This window comes from Ursus americanus, chromosome X (genome assembly GCF_024610735.1).
Source record: "Ursus americanus isolate L20-20 chromosome X, mUrsAme1.1.p, whole genome shotgun sequence".
Taxonomy (NCBI): Eukaryota; Metazoa; Chordata; class Mammalia; order Carnivora; family Ursidae; genus Ursus; species Ursus americanus.
This window is the reverse complement of record NC_142164.1, coordinates 3806553-3833502: the sequence shown is the minus strand read 5'-3', so window position 1 is coordinate 3833502 and position 26950 is coordinate 3806553. Positions and strand designations below refer to the sequence as shown.

The following is a 26950-nucleotide window of genomic DNA, read 5'->3' as shown; positions in this document are numbered from 1 at the left end:
AGGAACATGCTACCGGACGCTGAAAGAAAGAAGATCCTTACTACGTGGCAGAAAACTTGGCTGAACGATGCATCCTGTAGTTATGCGAAAAGCCGACTTGTAAATAATGAACTTGGACAGGTTAGCTGACGAGATCTCAAAAAAAAAAAAAAAGTTTTATCCTAACCTGATTACAAAAAGTCCTATAAAATTCACTGCCAAGAGAGCATGCTTTGAAGAGAAAGTCAATGGTGTGGCTGGCAAACCTCTTTTTAGTGCCTTGGAAGGGTCAGAAGGTCAGAGTTGTAGTCACACACAAGGCTCTTTGAAGAGATAATACATGTGACTCATGGATCCCCTCAGCCATCTCAGTGGAAAGATCTGTGGAGGGGCCTCTTGTCCAATGGAGTAATCTCCATGATGTACATGGGAAATCCATAAGGTTCTTGAGAATTTTATAGCAGCAGGAGCACTGGCAGCTTGGAAGTAAAAGAGACAGAAAGAGAACAAAATGAAAGAAGGTTGTTAGCCTCCCAAAATTCTATAGGCAGAAAATAGGCCGACAGAACAACTCAGCTACAAACGTGCTATCTTTTATGAAAAGGGAAGGATGACTCCAAGGACAGAGCTGCAAGCCCAGAACGTACTGCTGTGAGCCACCGCAAATGATCCCCAGGCCTGGAACCTAACGGAGTTTGCCCAGTTGGATTTTGAAATTGCTGGAAACTGGTAAAATTCTTTTGCCTTATATTCTCTCACTTTTAAAGAGATTTACTGATTTGAGAGAGAGAGAGTGCGTGCATGCACGTTTGTGGGAGAGAGTGGGGGGAGGGCAGGGAGGAGAGTCCCAAGCAGACTCTACACTGAGCGTGGAGCCCGATGTGGGGCTCGACTTCACAACCTGGAGATCATGACCTGAATAAGACGCTCAACAGATTGTGCCACCCAGGCGCCCCCATTTTCTCACTTCTGTAAATGGAATATCTACAACTGTGTCTCACGCCTGTCCACTGTATTTTGGGGATCAAATAACTTGTTTCTTGAGTTTCACGGGTGTACACATGAAGGACTGTACCTCAGAATGGTTTCTATAACCAAAGCCTTAACTACATCTGATTTGGATAATTTAGGTGATAAGATTTAGGACATTTGTGCTGATTAATTTAAGATTTTGGAATCTGAGCTGATGATGTAATGACTTGAAGCTTTTGAAGAAGCTGAGACAGACTGAATGTCTTTTGCATGTGGGGGAATATGACTATTTGTAAACCAGAGGGCAGATGTGGTAGAAAGTCAATACTCCCCCCAAAGAGACAGCAATGTCCTAATTCTTAGAACCTGTGAATACACTACCTTACACAAGGCAAAAGGTTTTACATATGTTTTTAAGTTAAGAATACTGAGATGGGAGGAGTTAAGATGGCGGAGGAGTAGGAGACACCTTTTTCAGCCGGTCCCCCGAGTGGAGCTGGATAGGTACCAGACCAGCCTAAACAACCACAGAACCAGCCTGAAACGCAGGATGATGCATCTGGATCTCTACAAATGAACATCTCCAGCGCTGAGTATTGAGGTACGAAGCAGGGAGCCATGAAACCGCGCACAGATATCGGAAGATAAACGGAAGGGGAGGGAGCCGCCTCGTTTGGGCACCGGGAAGCGGTAGCCACCTGCACGCGCGGGCTGGCGGCTGGCGGCGTTAGAAACACAAAGGACAGAGACACGCCGGCCCTGGAAGTGAGGGCTGGGACGCCGGGTGTGGGGCGCACATCCCGGGACGCTGCAGGGTTGAGCAGCACCAACAGTAAAAGAGTTAAAGTGGCCAGAACATAAGTAGAGAACGGGCCACAATCCCTCTGTTCTGTGACAGAGGCTGAAATTCGGCAGCTGCTGCTCTGACTCTCAGAAGAGGCACAGCAAACCGCCAGGGAAAGCCGCCAGAGAACAAAAGCCTGGAAATACCAGCTCAGAGAGTGCCCATCCCCATCCCCCCTCGCAGGGGACGCCGAGACTCTACCCAAACAGGGTTGCCTGAGTATCGGCGCGGCAGGCCCCTCCCCCAGAACACAGAAGGCAGGCTGAAAAATCAAGAAGCCCACAACCCGGGCGCCTGGGTGGCGCAGTCATTGAGCACCTGTCTTCGGCTTAGGGCGTGATCCCGGCATTCCGGAAAGGAGTCCCTCATCGGGCTCCTCCGCTGGGAGCCTGCTTCTTCCTCTCCCACTCCCCTGCTTCTGTTCCCTCTCGCTGGTTGGCTGCCACATAAATAAATAAATAAAATCTTTAAAGAAGAAGCCCACATCCCTAAGATCCCTATAAAACAAGGGGCATGGCCTGGGACCCAGGCAATAATTTGGGCTCTGGACAACCCCACAACCTCTCCTCATCAGAATGACAAGAAGGAGAAGCCCCCCCGCCCCCAGCAAAGAAAAGACAGTGAGTCTGTGGCCTCTGCCACAGAAATAATGGATATGGATGTAACCAAAGTATCAGAAATGGAATTCAGAGTAACGATGGTCAAAATGATGAGTAGAATTGAAAAAACTATTAACGAAAAGGTTACTGAGAATATAGAATCCCTAAGGACAGAAATGAGAGCGAATCTGACAGAAATTAAAAATTCTATGAGCCAAATGCAGGCAAAACTAGAGGCTCTGACGGCCAGGGTCACAGAAGCAGAGGAATGGGTTAGGGAACTGAAGGATGGGTTAATAGAGGAAAAAACCAAAATAGAAGCTGCTCTTAAAAAAATCCAAGCCCACGAATGTAGGTTACAGGAGATTACTGACTCAATGAAACGATCCAATGTTAGAATCATCGGCATCCCTGAGGGGGTGGAGAAAAACAGAGGTCTAGAAGAGATATTTGAACAAATTGTAGCTGAAACTTCCCTAATCGAGCGAGGGAAACAAACATTCGTGTCCAAGAGGCAGAGAGGACCCCTCCCAAGCTCAACCATGACAAACCTACGCCACGTCACGTCATAGTGCATTTCGCAAATATTAGATGCAAGGATACAGTATTGAAAGTGGCCAGGGCAAAGAAATTTCTCACGTACCAAGGCAAAGGCATCAGAATTACGTCAGACCTGTCTACACAGACCTGGAATGAGAGAAAGGGTTGGGGGAGCATATTTAAAGCTCTTTCAGAGAAAAACATGCAGCCAAGGATCCTTTATCCAGCAAGGCTGTCATTCAGAATTGATGGAGAAATAAAGACATTTCAGAATCGCCAGTCACTAACCAATTTCGTAACCATGAAACCAGCCCTACAGGAGATATTACGGGGGGTTCTATAAAAGTAAAAAGGCCCCAAGAGTGATACAGAACAAAAGTCACAGCCAATACAAACAAAGACTTTACTGGCAACATGGCATCATTAAAATCATATCTCTCAGTACTCGGTCTTAATGGTAATGGCTTAAATGCTCCCATAAAACAACACAGGGTTGCAGATTGGATAAAAAGAAATGACCCATCCATTTTCTGTCTACAAGAGACTCATTTCGAACCCAAAGATGCATTCCGACTGAGAATAAGGGGATGGAGTACCATCTTTCATGCAAATGGACCTCAAAAGAAAGCTGGGGTAGCAATTCTCATATCAGATAAATTGGATTTTAAACTACAGACTATAGTTAGAGACGCAGAAGGGCACTATATTATTCTTTTTTTTTGAAGATTTTATTTATTTATTTGACAGAGATAGAGACAGCCAGCGAGAGAGGGATCACAAGCAGGGGGAGTGGGAGAGGAAGAAGCAGGCTCATAGCAGAGGAGCCTGATGTGGGGCTCGATCCCAGAATGCCGGGATCACGCCCTGAGCCGAAGGCAGACGCTTAACCGCTGTGCCACCCAGGCGCCCCATGCACTGTATTATTCTTAAAGGAAGTATTCAACAAGTGGATATGACAATTATAAATATATATGCCCCCAACAGGGGAGCAGCAAGATACACAAGCCAACTCTTAACCAGAATAAAGAGACATATAAATAAAAATACATTAATAGTAGGGGACCTCAACACTCCACTATCAGAAATAGACAGAACACCCTGGCAAAAACTAAGCAAAGAATCAAAGGCTCTGAATGCCATACTCGACGAGTTGGACCTCATAGATATATATAGAACACTACACCCCACAACCAAAGAATACTCATTCTATTCTAATGCCCATGGAACATTCTCAAGAATAGACCATGTTCTGGGACACAAAACAGGTCTCAACCGATACCAAAAGATTGAAATTATCCCCTGCATATTCTCAGACCACAACGCTCTGAAATTGGAACTCAACCACAAGGAAAAATTTGGAAGAAACTCAAACACTTGGAGACTAAGAACCATCCTGCTCAGGAATGACTTGATAAACCAGGAAATCAAAAATCAAATTAAACAATTTATGGAGACCAATGAGAATGAAAATACAACAGTCCCAAACCTATGGGATACTGCAAAGGCAGTCCTAAGGGGGAAATACATAGCCATCCAAGCCTCACTCAAAAGAATAGAAAAATCTAAAATGCAGTTTTTATATTCTCACCTCAAGAAGCTGGAACAGCAACAGAGGGACAGGCCTAATCCCCGCACGAGGAAGCAGTTGACCAAAATTAGAGCTGAAATCAATCAAGCAGAAACCAGAAGTACAGTAGAGCAGATCAACAGGACTAGAAGCTGGTTCTTTGAGAGAATCAATAAAATTGACAGACCACTGGCAACACTTATCCAAAAGAAAAGAGAAAGGACCCAGATTATTAAAATTATGAATGAAAAAGGAGAGGTCACGACCAACACCATTGAAATTGGAAGGATTATTAGAAATTTTTATCAACAGCTATATGCCAATAAACTAAGCAATCTGGAAGAGATGGAATCCTTCCTGGAAACCTATAAACTACCAAGAGTGAAACCGGAAGAAATTGATTCCTTAAACAGGCCAATTAATTTTGAAGAAATTGAGTCAGTGATAAACAACCTTCCAAATAACAAAACTCCAGGCCCGGATGGTTTTCCTGGGGAATTCTACCGAACATTCAAAGAAGAAATAATACCTATTCTCCTAAAGCTATTTCAAAAAATAGAAACAGAAGGAAAGCTACCAAACTCATTCTATGAGGCCAATATTACCTTGATCCCCAAACCAGGCAAAGACCCCCTCAAAAAGGAGAATTACAGACCGATTTCCCTAATGAATATGGACGCCAAAATCCTCAACAAGATACTTGCTAATAGAATCCAACAGTACATTAAAAGGATTATCCATCACGATCAAGTGGGATTCATACCTGGGATGCAAGCGTGGTTCAATATTCGCAAATCAATCAGCGTCATACACCATATCAACAAGAAAAGACTCAGGAACCATATGATCCTCTCAATCGATGCCGAAAAAGCATTTGACAAAATACAGCATCCTTTCCTGATTAAAACCCTTCAGAGTGTAGGAATAGAGGGTACATTTCTCAATCTCATAAAAGCCATCTATGAAAACCTACTGCAAATATTATTCTCAATGGGGAAAAGCTGGAAGCCTTTCCCTTAAGATCAGGAACTCGACAAGGATGCCCACTCTCGCCACTATTATTCAACATAGTACTAGAAGTCCTTGCAACAGCAATCAAACGACAAAAAGGGATGAAAGGTATTCAAATCGGCAAAGAAGAAGTCAAAATGTCTCTCTTCGCAGATGACATGATACTCTATATGGAAAACCCAAAAGAAGCCACTCCCAAACTATTAGAAGTTATACAGCAATTCAGTAATGTGGCGGGATACAAAATCAATGCTCAGAAATCAGTTGCATTTCTATACACGAATAACGAGACCGAAGAAAGAGAAATTAGGGAATCCATCCCATTTACAATAGCACCAAAAACCATACGTTACCTTGGAATTAACTTAACCAGAGACGTAAAGGACCTATATTCTAGAAGCTATAAATCACTCTTGAAAGACATTGAGGAAGACATAAAAAGATGGAAAGATATTCCATGCTCATGGATCGGAAGAATTAACATAGTTAAAATGTCCATGCTACCCAGAGCAATCGACACTTTCAATGCTATCCCGATCAAAATACCGAGGACATTTTTCAAAGAACTAGAACAAATAGTCCTTAAATTTGTATGGAAACAGAAAAGGCCCCGAATCTCCAAGGAACTGTTGAAAAGGAAAAACAAAGCTGGGGGCATCACAATGCCAGATTTCGAGCTGTACTACAAAGCTGTGATCACAAAGACAGCATGGTACTGGCACAAAAACAGACACATAGACCAATGGAACAGAATAGAGAGCCCAGAAATGGACCCTCGGCTCTTTGGGCAACTAATATTTGATAAAGCAGGAAAAAACATCCGGTGGGAAAAAGACAGTCTCTTCAATAAATGGTGCTGGGAAAATTGGACAGCTACGTGCAAAAGAATGAAACTTGACCACTCTCTCACACCATACACAAAAATAAACTCCAAATGGATGAAAGACCTCGATGTGAGACAGGAATCCATCAAAATTCTAGAGGAGAACATAGGCAGCAACCTCTACGATTTCGGCCAAAGCAACCTTTTTCATGATACATCCCCAAAGGCAAGAGAAACAAAAGATAAAATGAATTTATGGGACTTCATCAAGATTAAAAGTTTCTGCACAGCCAAGGAAACAGTCAGAAAAACTAAGAGGCAGCCCACGAATGGGAGAATATCTTTGCAAATGACACTACAGATAAAGGACTGGTATCCAAGATCTACAAAGAACTTCTCAAACTCAATACATGAGAAACAAATAAACAAATCAAAAAATGGGCAGAAGATATGAACAGACACTTTTCCAATGAAGACATACAAATGGCTAACAGACACATGAAAAAATGTTCAACATCATTAGCCATCAGGGAAATTCAAATCAAAACCACACTGAGATACCACCTTACGCCAGTTAGAATGGCAAAAATAGACAAGGCAAGAAACAACAATTGTTGGAGAGGATGTGGAGAAAGGGGATCCCTCCTACATTGTTGGTGGGAATGCAAGTTGGTACAGCCACTCTGGAAAACAGTGTGGACGTCCCTTAAAAAGTTAAAAATTGAGCTACCCTATGATCCAGCAATTGCAGTACTGGGTATTTACCCCAAAGATACAGACGTAGTGAAGAGAAGGGCCATATGCACCCCAATGTTCATAGCAGCAATGTCCACAATAGCTAAATCGTGGAAGGAGCCGAGATGCCCTTCAACAGATGACTGGATTAAGAAGTTGTGGTCCGTATATACAATGGAATATTACTCAGCCATCAGAAAGAATGAGTTCTCAACATTTGCTGCAACATGGATGGCACTGGAGGAGATAATGCTAAGTGAAATAAGTCAAGCAGAGAAAGACAATTATCATATGATTTCTTTCATCTATGGAACATAAGAAGTAGGATGATCGGTAGGGGAAGAAAGGGATAAAGAAAGGGGAGGGTAATCAGAAGGGGGAATGAAACATGAGAGACTATGGACTCTGAGAAACAAACTGAGGGCCTCAGAGGGGAGGGGGGTGGGGGAATGGGATAGACCGGTGATGGGTAGTAAGGAGGGCACGTATTGCATGGTGCACTGGGTGTTATACACAACTAATGAATCATCGAGCCTTACATCGGAAACCGGGGATGTACTGTATGGTGACTAACATAATAAAAAATCATTAAAAAAAAAAAGAATACTGAGATGGGGAGACTATACTGGATTATCTGGGTGGGTTCAATGTGATCACAAAGGTCTTTGAGAGAGAGAGAGAGAGTGAGTGAGTCAGGGGCGCTTGGGTGGCTCAGTTCGGCTCAGGTCATGATTTCAGGGTCCTGGGATCAAGTCTTGCATCGGGCTCCCCACTCATTGGGAAGCCTTCTTTCTCTGCCTGCTGCTCCCCCTGCTTGTGAGCACTTGCTCTCTCTGACAAATAAATAAAATCTTAAAAAAAGAGAGAGAGAAAGAGTCAGAGAGAAAGATCTGAAAATGCTACACTACACTGCTGGCTCTGAAGATGGAGGGAAAGGACCATGAGCCAAAGAATGTAGGCCTCCTGAAGAAGCTGGAAAAGGCAAGGAAATCAACATTCTCTACAGGCTCCAGAAGGAACACAGTATGCCAACACGCTGGTTTTAGCTCAGTTAGGTCCGTTTCAGATTTCTGACCTCGATGATTGCAAGATAATACACATGCATTGTTTAAGCAACCAACTCTATGGTAATTCATTACCACAGCAGCAACAGAAAATGGAGCACAACCTCAAACCTCACACCTCACATGAGACCCCAGCCCCAGCTGATACCATGACTGCAGCTCTGTAGGAAACAGTGAGTGGAGGACCCAGCTAAATAGAACTCAAACTCCTGACCCAGGGGAATAAGAGAATGCACTGAAATTGCTCTAACTCAGTAATTTATGGTAACTGACTACGAGGCAATACAAAATTAATAGAGGGGTGCAGAAAAAACACCTTATGAAAGCTCAACCTTGAGTACACAACTTTTCAGCACTCTGGGTGATGAAATGGGAAGGACTGTGAAAGCATTTAACATTGCACATCCAAGTGTAACAGGTGACCCGAGAAAAATCACTTACGTGATTATTTCAATTTTGAGCTGAATTAGCTATTTTCTCTCATAAAAGACCAAATTTACTCAACCATCAGGAACTAAGCGACTTCTGGAGACCACTCCACCTAACAAGACTTACAGTGATGGGACGGTTCTGTGTATTTTACGGGGAATACACCAACCTACACATGACAAAATTGCATAGACCTAAATACACTTGTGAGTACAAATAAACCTGAGAAATTTGAATGAGTGTACTGTATCAATGTCAGTAAATGGTTGTGATATCACAGTACAATTTGCAACATGTTACCATTGGAAAAAATTGGGTGAACAACTTATCATAACAACGTATATACCTGAATCCAGAAGATGTGAGAATCCAGCTGTTCCACTAAGATGTCCTAGAAATTTTCTAAAATGCTCACAAAGATCTTCTCACTTAATTGTTTTTGTCTTGCCAAGCATAGTTATCATAAAATATGTTCTTTGTTAACAGATACAACTTTATTATTCATTTTAAATGAATATTTTAAGATTTTTGTTTGTTTTAAATTCAAAGATGAGAAATACTGCTAGATGTGACCCACATAAAAAAAAGCCCTTGAGATCCTCAATGATGTCAGGAGTCCTGAGACCAAAAAGTTTGAGAACTACTATTTTAGGGTTCTGTGCCTCGAAGTACCCCCAGCCCTAGGGGAGCTCTGTGGGCAGTTGTAGTTAATGAGCTACAACCAGGTCCGGGGAGCCGCCGTGCTGGCCAGGACTTCCGGCCAGCTCTGACTTACCTCCTCCTCCTGCACTTGGTTTCCTGCGGCCATCGTCTGGATCATCCAAAGCATCAGCCAAGATAAATGAGCTACCTTCGGTGAGCATCAAAACACAAAGGAAATGGCCAACTGATTAACAACTGGGTACAAGACTCCAAAAAGTGCAAAAACGCTCCTGGATTCAACTGATCAATGCAGTCCATGAGTTAAGACAAAGAAGCTAAAATTGGGTTCCCACTCTGACAGACGCTGGTAATGAAAATACCAACAGGATGAATCAACTTACTGCTCTCAGTCTTTGCACTGTATTACCATTTTCTCAACTAATTTATATTCCTGTGTATGCTTTGCTTAGGCTAGCAAAGAGACCATTTTAATGGTCTCCTCACTGATTATAGGTATTAACCCAAGATTCAAAACCAACCGCACGGAGTCCACAAATCAGACAATCGATGGGGAGGTTGCATGGTCACAAAGCACCCCTTTGAGGGTGCAAATGTGAAGACATGAGGGCAAATAAAAAAGCAGCAGTAACTCTCTCTCTTGGGTCATGACTGTCTCTTCAGAAGAATGGTAGCCATCCACTTCCAGAAACATGGTAGCATGCTCCTAAAGTACTAGTAACAAGTTGCCAGACAGGAGCAATGACTGTGTCTCCCACCCCAAGGCTAGTTTTTTGTTTGTTTGTTTGTTTTACATCGGTGAAGATGTCTGAATAGGAAAGTGACCCGTCTGGAGAAAGCTAAGACAACTCCACGAAAAAGTCACAAAGTCAAAATCCTTTACTGAAAGATGACACTGAAAAATAAATGGTCTCCTCAGAGCAGCCATATTACCTGCAGGCTTTGCTGGAGCTCTGGTTGTTCCCGGCCTCTTGGTTGTGGTTGTGACATGGTCCCATCTTGCTAAAATGGGGAAGGGGGACAGCATGGGAACACATTTAGTAACAAAATACAGCAGCCACTTCATGGCTCAGGGATGTCACATCATGAGTATGGTGTCCCTGTCTTAGTCCTTGAGGCCCCTCGAAGGCCTCTGACAACCCGTTTGAGGATGACAAAGAAATGCAGAAGGTTTAAATGAGATGAGTTCCATTCACTTTTCTTCAGAGGACCAGTGGTAAGGCAGACACAGTTCCACAAGTGACCTGAAGATTAATGGAGCAAGGTGTTCAGCCTAGATCTGCTGGATAGGTCCAGGAGATTCCAGAGCTTGAGCATGACCCTTGGGAGCTTCAGGCCTTGGTTTCCACCACTATCAACCTGGCACCATAACCATAAATCATACTGCCCAGGGATGGACTGAGGTTACGCTCCCAGTAGAGTACGGGAGTGTCTTATAAACTGAAAGTAGTATAATACCAACAAGATAGTTCATTTAAGTGTGGTTGTTACTACTGTAACGATGAGGTTTTTCAGCTCAACCAGACTCCTCTAAAAATATAGACTTCTTTCACTCCTATCACATGGCGTACTATGTATTAGTTTTCTAATAGTTTCTTTCCTTAGACATCAAGACTTTGGTGTAATTCTTCCTACTATTAGAAGTAGTAAAGGAAATTTAAGAGCAAAAATAGAAACTGGTTGAAAGTAGAAAGATGGGTAAAAGTATATGATACAAATAGCAACTGTGAGAAAGCTGGAGTAGCTATATTACTACCAGATAAAACACACATTAAGACAAACACTATTACAAGAGTCAAAGAATGATATTTTGTGATCATGAAAGGATAAACCCAGAAGAAAGATAAAACTTTAAACATATATGCACTCAACCACCAAGCCCCAAAATACAAGAAGCAAAAAAATGGCAAAAATCAAAGAATAGGCAATTTGACAATAATAGCTGTAGATTTCAATACCATCCTTTCAATCATAGATAGAACAGCTTGATAGAAAAATCAGGAAGGAAGACTCGAACCAATGGGTCAAAGAAGAAATCATAAGGAAAATTATTAAATACCCTGAGACAAATGAAAAAGAAAACACAACATACCAAAACTTAGGTGTTACTGTGAAAGCAGTGCTGGGGGGGGGGTCTAGCTCTAAACATTGACATTTTAAAAAAAAGGTCTCAAATCAATAGTCTAACCTTTCACATTAAAATATTAGATAGGGACGCCTGGATGGCTCAGTCAGTTAAGGGTCTGACTCTCGATTTTAGCTCAGGTCATGATCTCAGGGTTGGGAGACTGAGCCCCACGTCAGGCACCATGCTCAGCATGGAGTCTGCTTGAGATTCTCTCTCCTCCCTCTGCCCTTCCCCTGCTCTCCCTCTCAAATAAATGAATAAAATCTTTTAAAAAATTAGATAAAGAGGAAACCAAACCTACATCAAGAAGAAAATAAAAATTGTAGCAGAAATAACTGCAATAGAGAATATAAAAAATAGAGAAAAAACAAATCCAAAAATTTGATTCTTTTGACAAAATTGATGAACTGTTAGCAGACTGACCCAAGACAAAAAGAAAGAAGACCCAAATTACTAAATTCAAGAATGAAAGAAAGGACATTACTACCAACTGTACAGAAATAAAAAGAATTAAGGAACACTATGAACTGTATTACAATAAATTAGATAACCTAGATGAAACGGACAAGACTAGACCCACAAGTAAAGACAGTGAATCAGGGATTTAAACATTTCCCACAAAGAAAATCCCAGGACCAGAAGTCCTCATTGGTGATTTCTACCAAATATTTAAAGAAAAATCAAGTCATTAAGGAGGGCACGTGATGTAATGAGCACTGGGTGTTTATGCTGAACTGATGAATCACTGAATATTATATCAAAAACCAATAATGTACTATACCTTGGCTAACTGAATTTAAAAAAAAAAAAGATCAATCAATAAAAGTCAATTCTTAAACTGTTCCAAAGAAATAGAGGTGGGAATACTTCCTAACTCATTCTATGAAGCCAGTAGTACCTTATTCCAAAGCCACCACAAGATAACTAGATAACAAATCCACCACAGACCTCTAACCCTTATGGGTACAGATGCAAAATCCTCAACAAAAACCTAGAAAACCAAATTCAGCAGCATATTAAGATTATAAAACATGGCCAAGTAAGATTTATTCCAGGAATGCAAGGGTAGCTCAATATAAGAAAATCAATCACTTTAATATCCAAAACTAATACAACAAAGGGAAATAAAATACTTGATCTCAATAGATGCAGAAATGCATTTGACAAAAGCCAAAATCATTTCACGCTAAGAAAAAAAATACTGTTTATCTAGGAATATTTCCTCAACTTGATGAAGGGTATCTATGAAAAATCCACAGTAAACATCATATTTAAGGATGAAAGACTGAAAGCTTTTCTCCTAAGATCATCAACAAGACAAGGATGTCTACTCTCACCACTTCTATTCAATACTGTACAGGGCAATTAGGCAAGAAAAAAAATCATCTAGACTGTGAAGAAGGAAGTAAAACGATCTCTAGTCAAAGACGACATGACCTTACATATAGAAAACACAACACTAACAATCCAGACCTTCTTAGAGATAGTAAGTCCAGCAAAGCTGCAGGATACAAGATCAATATACAAAAATCAATTGTATTTCTATATATTAGCAATAATCAATCTGAAAAAGGAAAATAAAGTTATTCCATTATAATAGCATCAATGGAATATTAGTCATAAAAAGAATGAAGCACTGATATGCAGGCTATAAGGTGGGTGTGCCTCCAAACATTCTGCTAAATGAAAGACAAAAGGTCACATATTATATGACAGTATTTATATGAAATACCCAGAATAGATGAATCAACTTAGAAAGTACATCGGTTTCAAAACTTTGTTCCTCTCTCCCTCCATCCCTTCCTCCACCCTCTCCTTCCATCTTCACCCCTTTTCCCTCCATCTCTTCCTTTTGCCATGTGTATAATCATCTCAGAGAGGAGCACACTTCTGCTTTTGCCCTATAAAGCTTTTCTTTTAAAAAAAATTAAATTTATTTATTTGAGGGGGAGGGGCAAAGGGAGAGAATCTGAAGCAGACTCCGCATTGAGTGTGGAGCCCAACACAGGGCTCAATCCCAGGACCTTGAGATCAGGACCTGAATTGAAATTAGGAGTTGGATGCTTAATCTACTTAGCCACCCAGGTGTTCCAAGACTGTTTTGGCAATTTGGGATCCCCTGAATTTCATATGCATTTTAGGATCAGCTTGTCTGTTTCTGCAAAAATTCTAGCTGGGATTTTGACAGGAATTGCTTTCAGTCTGTTGATCAATTAAAGTAGGCATGCATTCCTCATGTATGTTTGACTTACACCAGAGACTCAGCCACAGTCAAATCAAGGATCAATAATAATGACTGACACTTACTGAGTACTGAACTTGTACCAGTCCTGTGCTGAGCGCTTCACAAGGGTCATCTCATTTAATCCTTACAATAATCCTAGGAGGTAGGGCTTATTATTAACCTCATGTAACACACGAGGAAACACAGGCACAGAGAAATCAGGTGACTCACCCACGAAGAAAAAGACAAGCAAAACAGCAGAAAAATGGAAACTACAAATGGCCAATAAATATATGAAATGATGCTCCATCTCACTATAATGAGGAAAATGCAGAATAAGCAATAAGGTATTTTGTCCATCGTATTGTTAAAACACCTTTGATTAATAAAATGGTGATGTACAGATCTGGGAGAAAAGGAATGCAACAGTATTCAGTGAATATATAATGGTACATTCATTTTAGAAACAATTTGGCAGAATCTATTAAAATATAAAATATGTATACCCTTCGGCCTGGTAGTTCCACTGAGCTTGTACACAAAGGATAGGGACAAGAATGTTCACTGAAACCCTATTTGTAATTATGAAAAATGAGAGCAAATCACACATCTACCAGTAAGGAAATGGCAGCACTGGCCATGGCCAAAGCCAACTACTGGAGTGCCAGCTCCCTGAAGCCCAAGTTTACATCTGAAATACAGATATAAAGATGTGGATACAGAGATGATGTAGTACGTTCCATGGTGGCCCACAAAATATATAGTGGAGTCCTAGCTCCCAGATTCCATAAACAAGACCCTATTTGGAAACATGGTCTTGCAGATGTAATTAAGGATACTGAGATGAGATCATGCAGGATTATCCAGGTGGGTTCTAAATCCAATAAAAAGAACCCCTATAAGAGACAGAAGAGGACACCACACAAAGGAGAAGGCTCTGTAAAGATGGAGGCAGAGACTGGAATGAGGCAGCTGCAAGCCGCCACAGATGGGCTCGGTACGGAAGCTTTCTGCGCTCGAGCCTTCAAAGGGAGCGTGGTCCTGCCGACACCTTCATTTTGGACCTCTGGCCTCCAGAACTGTGAGAGAATACCTTTTGTGGGTTTGAGCCTGCCAGTTTATGATACTTTGTTACAGTAACCCTAGGAAATTAGCACAGATAGATACATTCATTCAGGTCTTCAATACATAATTTAAAAAAAGGTTGTACAGTAATACACACATAACTAAATTAAAAAGGCTTACAAGTCATATAAAACAAAAACACCGAACTATGTGTACAGATGTACATAACAGCATAGAAAATCATCTGGGACCAGCATATCCCAAACAGACTTCAGCGGTTCCCTCCTGGGATAGGAGTGACATTAGTACAATGGGGAGGGGTCATGCAAAATCTCGGCTTTACTTTCTAACATTCACACTTAAAAAAAATGGTTTAATTTGTTTTCAAAAAAATGTAAAGAGAAACTGATGACAAAACTTAGTATTTGAGAGATTACATGTAGACACCATTTTAAGAAAAGCCATTATAAAAAAATGTAGGAGAAACAAATCTCTTATTCACTTCAAAGTACCTTTTTCTGAATTAGGAAAAGGCAGTCTTCTGAGGCCGCTGCTGGAGAAAATGCTGTATCAGCTATTGTACATTGTGTGAAATTCTTCACAAAGGAAACAAATGATGTTAAATACTCAGATTTTCTTTTAAATAATGCAATTTATGACACCCATATTTTATCTGATCAATACAGATAAGAAAATGTTTTCCTTGAGTGTGTATGCTAGTGGGTGGTGCATATTAATCACTACTGGTTGTTTTCAATAGCTTGATTTACTACTCACGCTTCACTGAGGAAGTTTCTTTCAATGCATCCTCCAGACGTAAATCAGAGTCCCCAGATCCTAAAGATTTAAAAAAGATTTTTTTAATTTAATTATTTTTGCATAAAACAAAATCGTAATGAAATAGTTTCTTGTAATGGTTGTTTCCTGTTAGAGGGTGTCACGAAGGTTCACACCACAAATGGAAATTGGTAGAAGCCATCCAAAGACACGAGTTGATATCCTTCTACAAACAACTTATCTCCACCAAAAAACAAAATAGAAAAATGGTCTTTGCAGATATAATTAAGGTTCTTGAGATCATGCAGGATTTAATCTCACCAAGGTTACTGATCACAGTCTTCAGTCCGCTAGAAGGCTGAAGACTCAACTGTACAGAACACTAAGTACAATCTTACAAAAAAGCCTTTTCCACAGTATGTATGACTTTTGCAACAAAGAATATTTGAGTCCAAAGCTCCACTGATAACGAGCCAGGTTCTTACATTCCACTCCACATCTCATAAATGCCGCACTGCACTGTGTCAATCCAGGGTACCTTCCCCTTTGACCCTAGTATCCATATCTAGACAAGCAGCTCTGATTACACATCACTTAAAAGGCTCTAGGGAAAAGCTTTTCACAAGAGAATCTATTCTCAGAGGTGGACCCATATGCCCAACTCTGCTTGCTTTTGAACTTGACAGCTATCATTTCCCCTAGATGGGCACAGTTTCCCACAGGGGTATATATATTATCAATTCTCAAACTACTATGCATGCATACTGGAACTGAACAAATAGGTAAATGGGTGATGAGTTGTAGAAGCCAGGCTGCTCACTGCTGGAGAGGGAGATTATCAATAAGAGAAAGCTAGAATGCGAGGAGTCCAAGATGGCGGAGGAGTAGGAGACCTTAGTTTCGTCTGGCCCCAGGAATTCAGCTAGATAGCTATCAAATCATTCTGAACACCTATGAACTCAACTGGAGATCTAAGAAAAGAATAGCTGCAACTCTACAAATAGATAATTGACCACTTTCTGCAAGGTAAGGGGTGCAGAGAAATGAATCCGAGGCGATATATGGGAAGATAAATCATGGTGGTGGGAGGGAGCCTCCATAAGCCAGCTACTGGAAAGTGATATAGCAACGGAGCACAAAATCAAAACTTTCAGAAGTCTGCTCTGGTGAGGGATGTCACGCAGGTGGCTAAGCAGGGGCAGAACCCTAGGTGGGACAGTGTGGTCTCAGGATCCCTAGGGTCACAGGAAGACTAGGGGTGCCTGAATGCGGCAGAGTTCCCAGGCATTGGAGTGGGGAAGCTGGCAGCAAACAGTGAGCCCAAGAGTGGGCTCTCAACTCAGGGTTGCCATATACCACAAACCGTGGCACTGTCAGACCACTGCTCTCCGAGCAGGGGCCAGGGAGAGGCAGAACTGCAGCAAGACTCTCCTTCTTCCCCTGGGAGGAGCAATGTGGGAGCACACTTGAGGAGTCTGCAGGGTTTGGAGATTCAAAATGGGGTCGTGTGCCTGAGAGAGAAACCCTAAGTCACAGGCCACACAAGCATAGAGTGCGGACAGAGACCAGGGAGACAGGAGTGTTTGACTGCATTTCCCTGAGGGCACACTGAAAAGTGAGGGAACCAAGCTTTCCGCTCCAGGGCTGAATATTGGGAGGCCGCTATTGTCATTCTCATCCTCTAAAGCTGCATGGAAAGCCTTCAGGGATCAAAACCCACCTACAGCAACCCTGAGCAGATTACTTAGCCTGGCCCCTGGCAAAGGCACTGCAACTCTGCCTGGGGCAAATACACTTGAAAAATCAAAAAAACAGGGCCATCCCCAAGAAGATCAGCAAGAATGTCCAGCTAAGACCAAGTTTGTGATCACAGAGAAATGCAAAACTCTAGCATTAGGGAAATATAGTACATAGAATTCACAGATTTTCTTTTCCTCCCATGATTCCTTAGTCTTTTAACTTTTTTCACATTCCTTTTACAACCAATTTCTTATTTTATCAACTCTTTAAGTCTTTTAATTTTCATTTTTACAGTTACATTCTATCCTTTCACTGTATTTAATTTTATATTTGTGTGTGTGTGTGTATTTTTTTTTCTTTACAATTTTGGGATGCAGTTTCTTCTAACAAAGAGACCAAAATACACCCAGAATCTAGTTTCTTGCTCTGTCCTCTTCACCTGTCAGTTTGTTCTTTTTTTTTTTGTCTTTTAATTTCCATTTTTACAGTTATATTCTATCCTTTCATTGTATGTAATTTTATTTTTGTACATATATATTTTTCTTTCTTTGCAATTTTAGGATCTAGTTTTCTAACAAATGAACTAAAATAAACACAGGATCCAGTGTGTATGGATCTGTTCTATTCAGCTGTTTCTTTTTTTTTTCCTCTTAATTTTTATTTATTTTTTTTCGGTTTCAGGACTCCCGATTTGTTTAGTGTATATTTCTCTGGGGTCGTTGTTGTCGTTTTAATATTTTGTTCTCTCATTCAGCTATTCTTCTCTAGACAGAATGACAAGACATAAAAACTCACCTCAAAAAAGACAGCAAGAACCAGTACTGACTGCCAAGGACCCAATCAGTATGGATATAAGATGTCAGAACTAGAGTTCAGAATATTGATTATAAAGATTCGCTGGGATTGAAAAAAAGCATGGAAGACACTAGAGAATCCCTTTCTGGAGAAATAAAAGAACTAAAATCTAATCAAGCCAAAATCAAAACAGCTATTAATGAGAAGCAATAAAAAAAATGGAGGCTCTAACTGCTAGGATAAATGAGGCAGAAGAGAGAATTAGTGATATAGAAGACCAAATGATGGAGAATAAAGAAGCTGAAGAAAAGAGAGATAAACGACTACTGGATCACAAGGGGAGAAGAGATAAGTGATACCATAAAAGCAAAACAATAGTAGAATAACTGGGATCCAAGAAGAAGAAGAAGGGTACAAAAGGTATATTGGAGCAAATTATAGCTGAGAACTTCCCTAATCTTGGGAAGGAAACAGGCGTGCAAGTCCAGGAGGCACAGAAAATGCTCCTCAAAGTCAATAAAAATAGGTCAACACCTCGACATATAACAGGGAAACTTGCAAATCTCAGAGACAAAGAGAAAATCCTGACAGCAGCTTGGGATAAGAGGTCCATAACCTACAAGGGTAGAAATATCAGGCTGGCAGCAGACTTCTCCACAGAGACCTGGCAGGCCAGAAAGGACTGGCATGATATATTCAGGGTGCTAAATGAGAAAAATATGCAGCCAAGAATACTTTACCCAGCAAGGCTGTCGCTCAAAATAGAAGGAGAGATAAAAAGCTTCCATGAAAAACAGAAACTAAAAGAATTTGTGATCACTAAACCAGCCCTGCAAGAACTATTAAAAGTGATCCTTTAAGCAAATAAAGAGCCTAAAAGCAACACAGACCAGAAAGGAACAGAGATAATATACAGAAACAGCAATTTTAGAGGTAATACTATGGTACTAAATTCATATCTTTCAATATTTACTCTGATTGTAAACAGGCTAAATGCCCCAATCAAAAGACACAGGGGATGAGACTGAATAAAAAAGCAAGACTCATCCATATGCTGTCTACCAGAGGCTCATTTTAGACCTAAAGACACCTCTAGATTGAAACTGAGGTAGAAAACTTTTATCATACTAATGGACATCAAAAGAAAGCTGGGATGGTAATCCTTAAATCAGACAGATTAGACTTTAAACCAAAGACTGTAATAAGAGATGAGGAAAGACACCATATCATAATTAAAGGGTCTATCCAACAAGTAGATCTAACAATTGTAAATATTTATGACCCTAACATGGGAGCAGCCAACTACATAAACCAATAACCAAAATAAAAAATAATATTGGTAGTAATACATTAATAGTAACTTCAATACCCCACTCACAGCAATAGACAGCTCATCTAAGCAGAAGATCAACAAGGAAACAGGGCTTTGAATGACACACTGGACCAGACGGACATCACAGATCAATACAGAACATTCCATTCTAAGGCAACAGAATACACATTCTTCTCAAGTGCACATGGAACATTCTCCAGAATAGATGACATACTGGGTCACAAATCAGGTCTCAACTGGTACCAAAAGATTGGGATCATTCCCTGTATATTTTCAGACCACAATGCTTTGAAACTGGAACTCAATCTAAGAGGAAAGTTGGGAAGAACTCAAATACATGGAGGCATCCTACTAAAGAATGGGCCAATCAGGAAATTAAAGAAGAATTTTAAAAATTCATGGAAACAAATGAAAATGAAAACACAACTGTTCAAACCTTTGGGATGCAGCAAAGGTGGTCCTAAGAGGGAAGTATATACTAATACAAGCCTTTTTCAATAAACAAGAAAGGTCTCAGATACACAACCTAACCTTACACCTAAAGGAGCTGGGGAAAAAAACAGCAAATAAAGACTACACCCAGCAGGAGAAGAGAAATAGAGACTAAATGCATGCATAAATAAATAAATAAAATCTAAATAAACGAATGAATGAATGAATGAATGAATGAATGAAAGAGAAACCAAAAGAACAGAACAACAGATCAACGAAACTAGGACCTGGTTCTTTGAAAGAATAAAATGAATAATCCCCTGGCCAGACTTAACAAAAGGAAAAGAGAAAGGACCCAAATAAATAAAATCATGAATGAAAGAGGAGAGATCACAACCGACACCAAGGAAATACAAACAATTATAAAAACATTATGAGCAAATATATGCCAACAAATTGGCCAATCTGCAAGAAATGGATGCATTCCTAGAGACAAACTACCAAAACTGAAACATGAAGAAACAGAAAACCTGAACAGACCCACAACCAGCAAAGAAACTGAAGCAGTACTAAAAATCTCCCAACAAGAGTCCAGGGCTGGATGGCTTCCCAGCAGATTCCTACCAAACATTTAAAGAAGAATTAATACCTATTCTTCTAAACTTGTTTCAAAAAATAGGAATGGAAGGAAAACTTCTAAACTCTTTCTATGAGGCCAGCATTACCTTGATCCCAAAACCAGACAAAGACCCCACCAAAAAGGAGAATTATAGACCAGTATCACTGATGAACATGGATGCCAAAATTCTCACCAAGATACTAGCCAATAGGATCTAACAGTACATGAAAAGGATTATTCACCACGACCAAGTGGGATTTATTCCTGGGCTACAAGGATGGTACAACATCCACAAATCAATGTAATACACTGCAATAAATGAAAGGACAAGAACCATATGATCCTCTCAATAGATGCAGAAAAAGCATTTGACAAAGTACAGCATCCTTTCTTGATTACAATTCTCCACAGTGTAGGGATAGAGGGAACATACCTCAAGATTATATAAGCCATATACAAAAAGCGCACAGTTAATATCATTCTCAATGGGGAAAAACTGAGAGCTTTTCCCATAAGGTCAGGAACACAGCAGGGATGGCCACTCTCACCACTGCTGTTCAACATAGTACTAGAAGTCTGAGCCTCAATAATCAGAAAACATAAATAAATAAATAAATAAATAAATAAATAAATAAATAAATAAATAAATAAATAAATAAATAAATAGCTGGCATCTGAACTGGCAAAGAAGTCGTCAAACTCTCACTTGTCACAGATGACCTGATACTTTACGTGGAAAACCCAAAAGACTCCACCCCAAAATTGCGAGAACTCATATGGGAATTCAGCAAAGTGGCAGGATATAAAATCAATGCACAGAAATCAGTTGCATTCCTGTACACTAAAAATGAGACCGAAGAAAGAGAAATTGAGGGGTCGATCCCATTTACAATTGCTCCAAAACCCATAAAATACGTAGGAATAAACCTAACCAAAGAGGCAAAGGTACTCAGAAAACTATAGAACACTCATGAAAGAAATTGAGGAAGACACAAAGAAATGGAAAAACGTTCCATGCTCATGGATTGGAAGAACAAATATTGTTAAAATGTCTATGCTACCTAAAGTAATGTATACATTCAATGCAATCCCTATCAAAATACCACCAACCTTTTTCACAGAGCTGTAACAAATAATCCTAAAATTTGTATGGAACCAGAAAAGACCCTAAATAGCCAAAGAAATGTTGAAAAAGAAAACCAAAGCTGGTGGCATCACAATTTTGGACTCGAAGCTCTATTACAAAGCTGTAATCATCAAGACAGTATGGTACTGGCACAAAAACAGACACATAGATCAATGGAACAGAACAGAAAACCCCAAAATGGACCCTCAACTCTATGGCCAACTAATCTTCGACAGAGCAGGAAAGAATATCCAATGGAAAAAAGACAGTGTCTTCAATAAATGGTGTTGGGAAAACTGGACAGCCGCATGCAAAAGAATGAAACTGGACCATTTCCTTACACCATTCACAAAAATAGACTCAAAATGGATGAAAGACCTAAATGGGAGACAGGAATCCATCAAAATCCTAGAGAAGAACAGAGGCAGCAACCTCTGCAACCTCAGCCACAGCAACTTCTTGCTAGACACATCTCCAAAGGCAAGGGAAACAAAGGAAAAATGAACTATTGGGACATCATCACGATAAAAAGCTTTTGCTCAGCAAAGGAATCAGTCGACAAAACCAAAAGACAACCTAGAGAATAGGAAAAGATATTTGCAAATGTCTTATCAGATAAAGGGCTAGTATCTGAGATCTATAAAGAACTTACCAAACTCAACACCCAAAAACATATAATCCAATCAAGAAATGAGCAGAAGACACGAACAGATATTTCTCTAAGGAAGACAGACAAATGGCCAACAGACACATGAAAAAATGCTCCACATCACTTGGGATCAGGGAAATACAAGTCAAAACCACAATGAGATACCACCTCACACCCATTATAATGGCTAAAATTAACAAGTCAGGAAATGACAGATGTTGGCAAGGATGCAGAGAAAGGGGAACACTCTTAACACCATTGGTGGGAATGCAAGCTGGTTTTCCAGCCACTCTGGAAAACAGTATAGAGGTTCCTCAAGAAGTTGAAAATAGAGCTACCCTATGACTCAGCAATTGCACTACTAGGGATTTACCCCAAAGATACAAATGTAGTAATCCGAAGGGGTACCTGCACCCTAATGTTTACAGCAGCAATGTCCACAATAGCCAAATTACGGAAAGAGCCCAGATGGCCATTGATGGATGAATGGATAAAGAAGTTATGGTATGTATGTGTGTGTGTGCACACACACGCACACACACAAAATGGAATACTATTCAGCCACCAAAAAAACCGAGATCTTGCCATTTGGAACAACGTGGATGAAACTGGAGGGTATTATGTTAAGCAAAATAGGTCAAGCAGAGAAAGACAATTATCATATGATCTTGAACTCATATGTGGAATTTAAGAAACAAAACAAGGTTCATAAGAGAAGAGAGGGAAAAATAAAACAAGATGAAATCAGAGAGGGAGAGAAATCATAAGAGATTCTTAATCATAGGAAACAAACTCAGGGTTTCTGGAGGGGAAGGGGGTGAGGGGATGGGGTAACTGGGTGATGGACATTAAGGAAGGCATGTGATGAACACTGGTATTACATAAAACTGATGAATCATGGAACTCTACCTCTGAAACTAATACATTATATGTTAATTAATTGAATTTAAATTAAAGTAAAAAGTAAAAAAAAGGCTCTAATCCATGTGATAATGGATTAGAGTTGGAGACCTCAGTATGAATCATGTGTAGCTTAATATACACATGGATGGTTACATATAGAAATACTTGTAGACGTGTGTGTATATATATACACGAGCTAGTATGCAGACATACCTTTGCTCTGTCACCTGAGAGGGCCTAGAAGCAATAACACCCCAGTAGCAATGAGCACACCTGTCACCCAGGTCGTGGTTTCTAAATACCATTCTCCAATTAAAGAAAAACAGAACTCCTTGGAGAAATGGCAGATTCTAGGACTGGAACAAGAAATATATGAGTTTGAAGCATCTTCTAGCACCAGGAAGTATTTTTTTAAATATTGGTATTGATGGGTATATGTCAAAGAGGCACAGGGCCAACTGAAAGAGCTCCCAATGGCTAAAGCTGGAACAATTTAATCAGTAAGATAGTATTAAATTATAATCCAAAGGATAAAATACTCTTCTGTCTATACTGATATAAATATACATTAAACAAATACATAAAAGGGATAAAACAGAAGAGTTCAAATTAATTTATATAGAGATTTCTAGCTCAAGGAGATAAAACATAACTCTCCACTCCATAAGTGTTGACTTCTTCCAAAGATTACAGCATGAGAAGGTAGGTGGGGGGAGAGAGTAACTTTACAGTGGAGAAATCTAAGAAACACTACATCAGATCAAGGTTAACATCAACAGTGATGGGTCATGTTGATAGTATATACCCTTGATATGATGGGATGAGGCATCCACTACACATATATGTGTGGTCTTCCTTTCAAAAGCCTATAATCCCAGTATAATCATGAGAAAAACATCAGACAAATTTCAATCCTACAAAATACATGACCAGTACTCCTCAAAACCAAGGCCATCAAAAACAAAAGTCTGAGAAATTGGCACAGCCTGAAGAGCCTAAGGAGATATAATGATGGCAGGTCACTGGTACCCTGGATTGGATCCCGGAACAACAACAACAAAAAGATAAAAACAAAGGAAATCCAAATAGAGTATGGATTTCAGTTAATAACAGTATATCAATATTGGTTCATTAATTGTGACAAATGTACCACACTAATGTAAAATGTTAAATAAAAATAGGGGAAACCGAATGTGGAGCATATGAGGACTTTCTGTACTCGCTTGACACTGTAAATCTAAAACTGTTCTAAAAATAAATTTTTTAAAAAATTCATTTCCCACAGCAAAAAGAAATTAAGAGATGTATAGCATATAGAAGAGATATATAGGATATAGAACCTCAGCTCATTCAAGAAAAGGAAAAAAAGGTCAACACCAACAACTACAAATCAATCCAACTACAGCGTCACCAAACAGAAAAAAGAAATGTATTAAACAGAAAACATGAACTTTAACACAGGAATATGTACAATTATATCAGTTTAAAAAATAAGGGTAAAGAGGATAAATCAAAAGATAAATGAAATAAAAAGGTAACTATATGCTGTTGATAAGACATATACCTAAAACAAAATAATCACACACAGAAAAGATAGAATATAATAGAGAAATATATACCAGGTAAAGGTTAACAGGAAGGAAACAGATGTGGCAATATTAATATGACAAGGTGAAACTCAAGATCCCAACATTTAAATAGGAAAAGTGCAATATTTTTTTTTAATTTTTTAAAGATTTTATTTATTTATTTGACAGAGAGAGAGACAGCCAGTGAGAGAGGGAACACAAGCAGGAGGAGTGGGAGAGGAAGAAGCAGGCTCCCAGCGGAAGAGCCTGACATGGGGCTCGATCCCAGAACTCCAGGAACACGCCCTGAGCCGAAGGCAGACACTTAACGACTGAGCCACCCAGGCGCCCCAAGTGCAGTATTTTATAAAGCATATAATCCACCAAGAAAATAGTCATAGCACTTAATAACCTAGCTTCTAAAATTCTGAAGCAGACTTTTGCTTCTATCATGATGGAGTAACTGGTGTCAGATTAGCCTTCCCACTGTCAACACTATAAAATGGACAAAACATGAGCTAACAGCTTTCAGCACTGAACGGTAATCCCAGAGATCAAGGAAATTGTGACAGCTAAATCCAACAGGTGATCCTGGATTGGATCCTGAACCTATAAAGGGCGTTATTGGGACACGAAATGAAATTTGAAAGAGGTCTATTGACCAGATGGTAATACTGGATCACTGTCAAACTCCCGATCATGATGGATTTTTCCGTGCTCAGGGAAGAAAGTATCCTTGTTATTAGGGAATGCACACTTCAGTATTAAGATGTAATGAGCATCATGCTTGTGACTGAGTCTGAAATGATTCTGAAAAAATACTGAGACACACTATACATACCAGGGCAAATGTGGTAAAACTGGGAAATTCAGGTGATCAGTAAATGGGAATTCCTTGTATTACACATTATTGTGACAACTGGTAACACTTGAATTGGGTCTAAGGATTAGGTGGAAGTAATACATCAGCATTAATGTCCTGATTTAGATTGTTATGCTGAGGATATATAACAGGATGTCCTTGTTTGAAGGAAATGCACCCTCAAGTTATATTGTAGATGTTGCGGGGGGAGTGACGGAGCATCAGGTAAGCAACTTACTCTCAGGTGATTTGGTGGAGGGAAGTGCCTTATACTGTATTTGCAAGTTTCCTATAGGTTTGTAATTATTTCAACATTTAAAAAGTAAAATTATTTAAATAGGCATATCTCTCAACCCAGCAATTGCACTTTTAGGCACCTGTTACAGAAAAATACTTGCACATGTGCCCAAAGAGGTATGTACAAGGTTGTTCACAACAATACTGTTTACAATAGCAAAAAGAAATGGAAACACACCAAGTGTTCATCAAAGAAGAATTAAATAAAACATAGTTCTTCAATACAATGAAATGTTATATAGCTGTTTAAAAGAATGGAATACCCTCAGTAAACTGGGAATAGAAGGGAACTTTCTCAACTTGAAAAAGAATATCTGCAAAAAACCTGCAGGTAACACCATCCTTGATGGTGAGAAATTAAAGCTTTCCTTCGAAGATCAGAAACAAGGTAATGATGTCCCTGCTCACTACTGCTTTTCAACATCATAGTGGAAGTCCTAGCTACTGCAACAAGACAAGAGGAAAAAAGATACACTGATTCGGAAGGAAGGAATAAAAACTGTCTTTGTTCAAGAGAAAATGATCATCTATGTAGATAATCCAAAAGGATTCACCAAAAAAACGCTTACATTCCTGAAACTAATAAGTGACTACAGTAAGGTTGGAGGATACAAGGTTAGTCACTTTCCTATATATCAGCAATGAATGAGTGGAATTTGAAATTAAAAACACAACACCATTTATATTAGCAGCCCCCAAAAAGAAATACCTGGTATAAATCTAATATGCGTAAGATCTATATGAAGAAAACTATGAAACTTATGAAAGAATCAAAGAAGGACAAAATAAATGGAGAGATATTCAATGTTCATGGATAAGACGACAATACTGTCAACATGTCAGTTTCCCAACTTGATTTATAGATTCAATGCAATCACAATCAAAAAGTCAGCAAGTTATTCTGTAGATATGGAGAACTGATTGAAAGGTTTATGTGGAAGGGACAAAGACCCAAAACAGCCAATAAAATATTGAAGGAAAAGAACTAGGTGGGAAGATTGACACTATCCAACTTCAAGACTTACTATAAAGTTATAGTAATCAAGATAGTGGGGTATTAGCAAAAGAGAGACAAACAGATCAATGGAACAGAATAGAGAGCCCAGAAATAGACCCATATATAGTCAACTGATCTTTTACAAAGGAGAGAAAGCAACACAATGGAGAAAATACAGTCTCTTCAACAAACAGAGCTGGAACAATTGGACA

The 26950-nt window shown here is 39.7% G+C and overlaps 1 protein-coding gene across 3 annotated transcripts in view; it reads right to left on the bottom strand.

The window, feature by feature from the left end:
• Window positions 1-26950, bottom strand: part of CD99L2 (CD99 molecule like 2) — a 105685-nt gene that overhangs the window by 32844 nt on the left and 45891 nt on the right. For 2 of the 3 annotated variants that reach the window (XM_045805113.2, XM_045805114.2), the window contains exons 2-4: window positions 15418-15477; window positions 10157-10225; window positions 9339-9413 (exon numbers count right to left, since the gene is read on the bottom strand). In XM_045805113.2, the coding sequence (XP_045661069.1) occupies window positions 9339-9413; window positions 10157-10225; window positions 15418-15477 (204 nt within the window). The remainder of the gene's footprint in view (window positions 1-9338; window positions 9414-10156; window positions 10226-15417; window positions 15478-26950) is intronic. The other variant, XM_045805115.2, reaches the window with a different exon arrangement.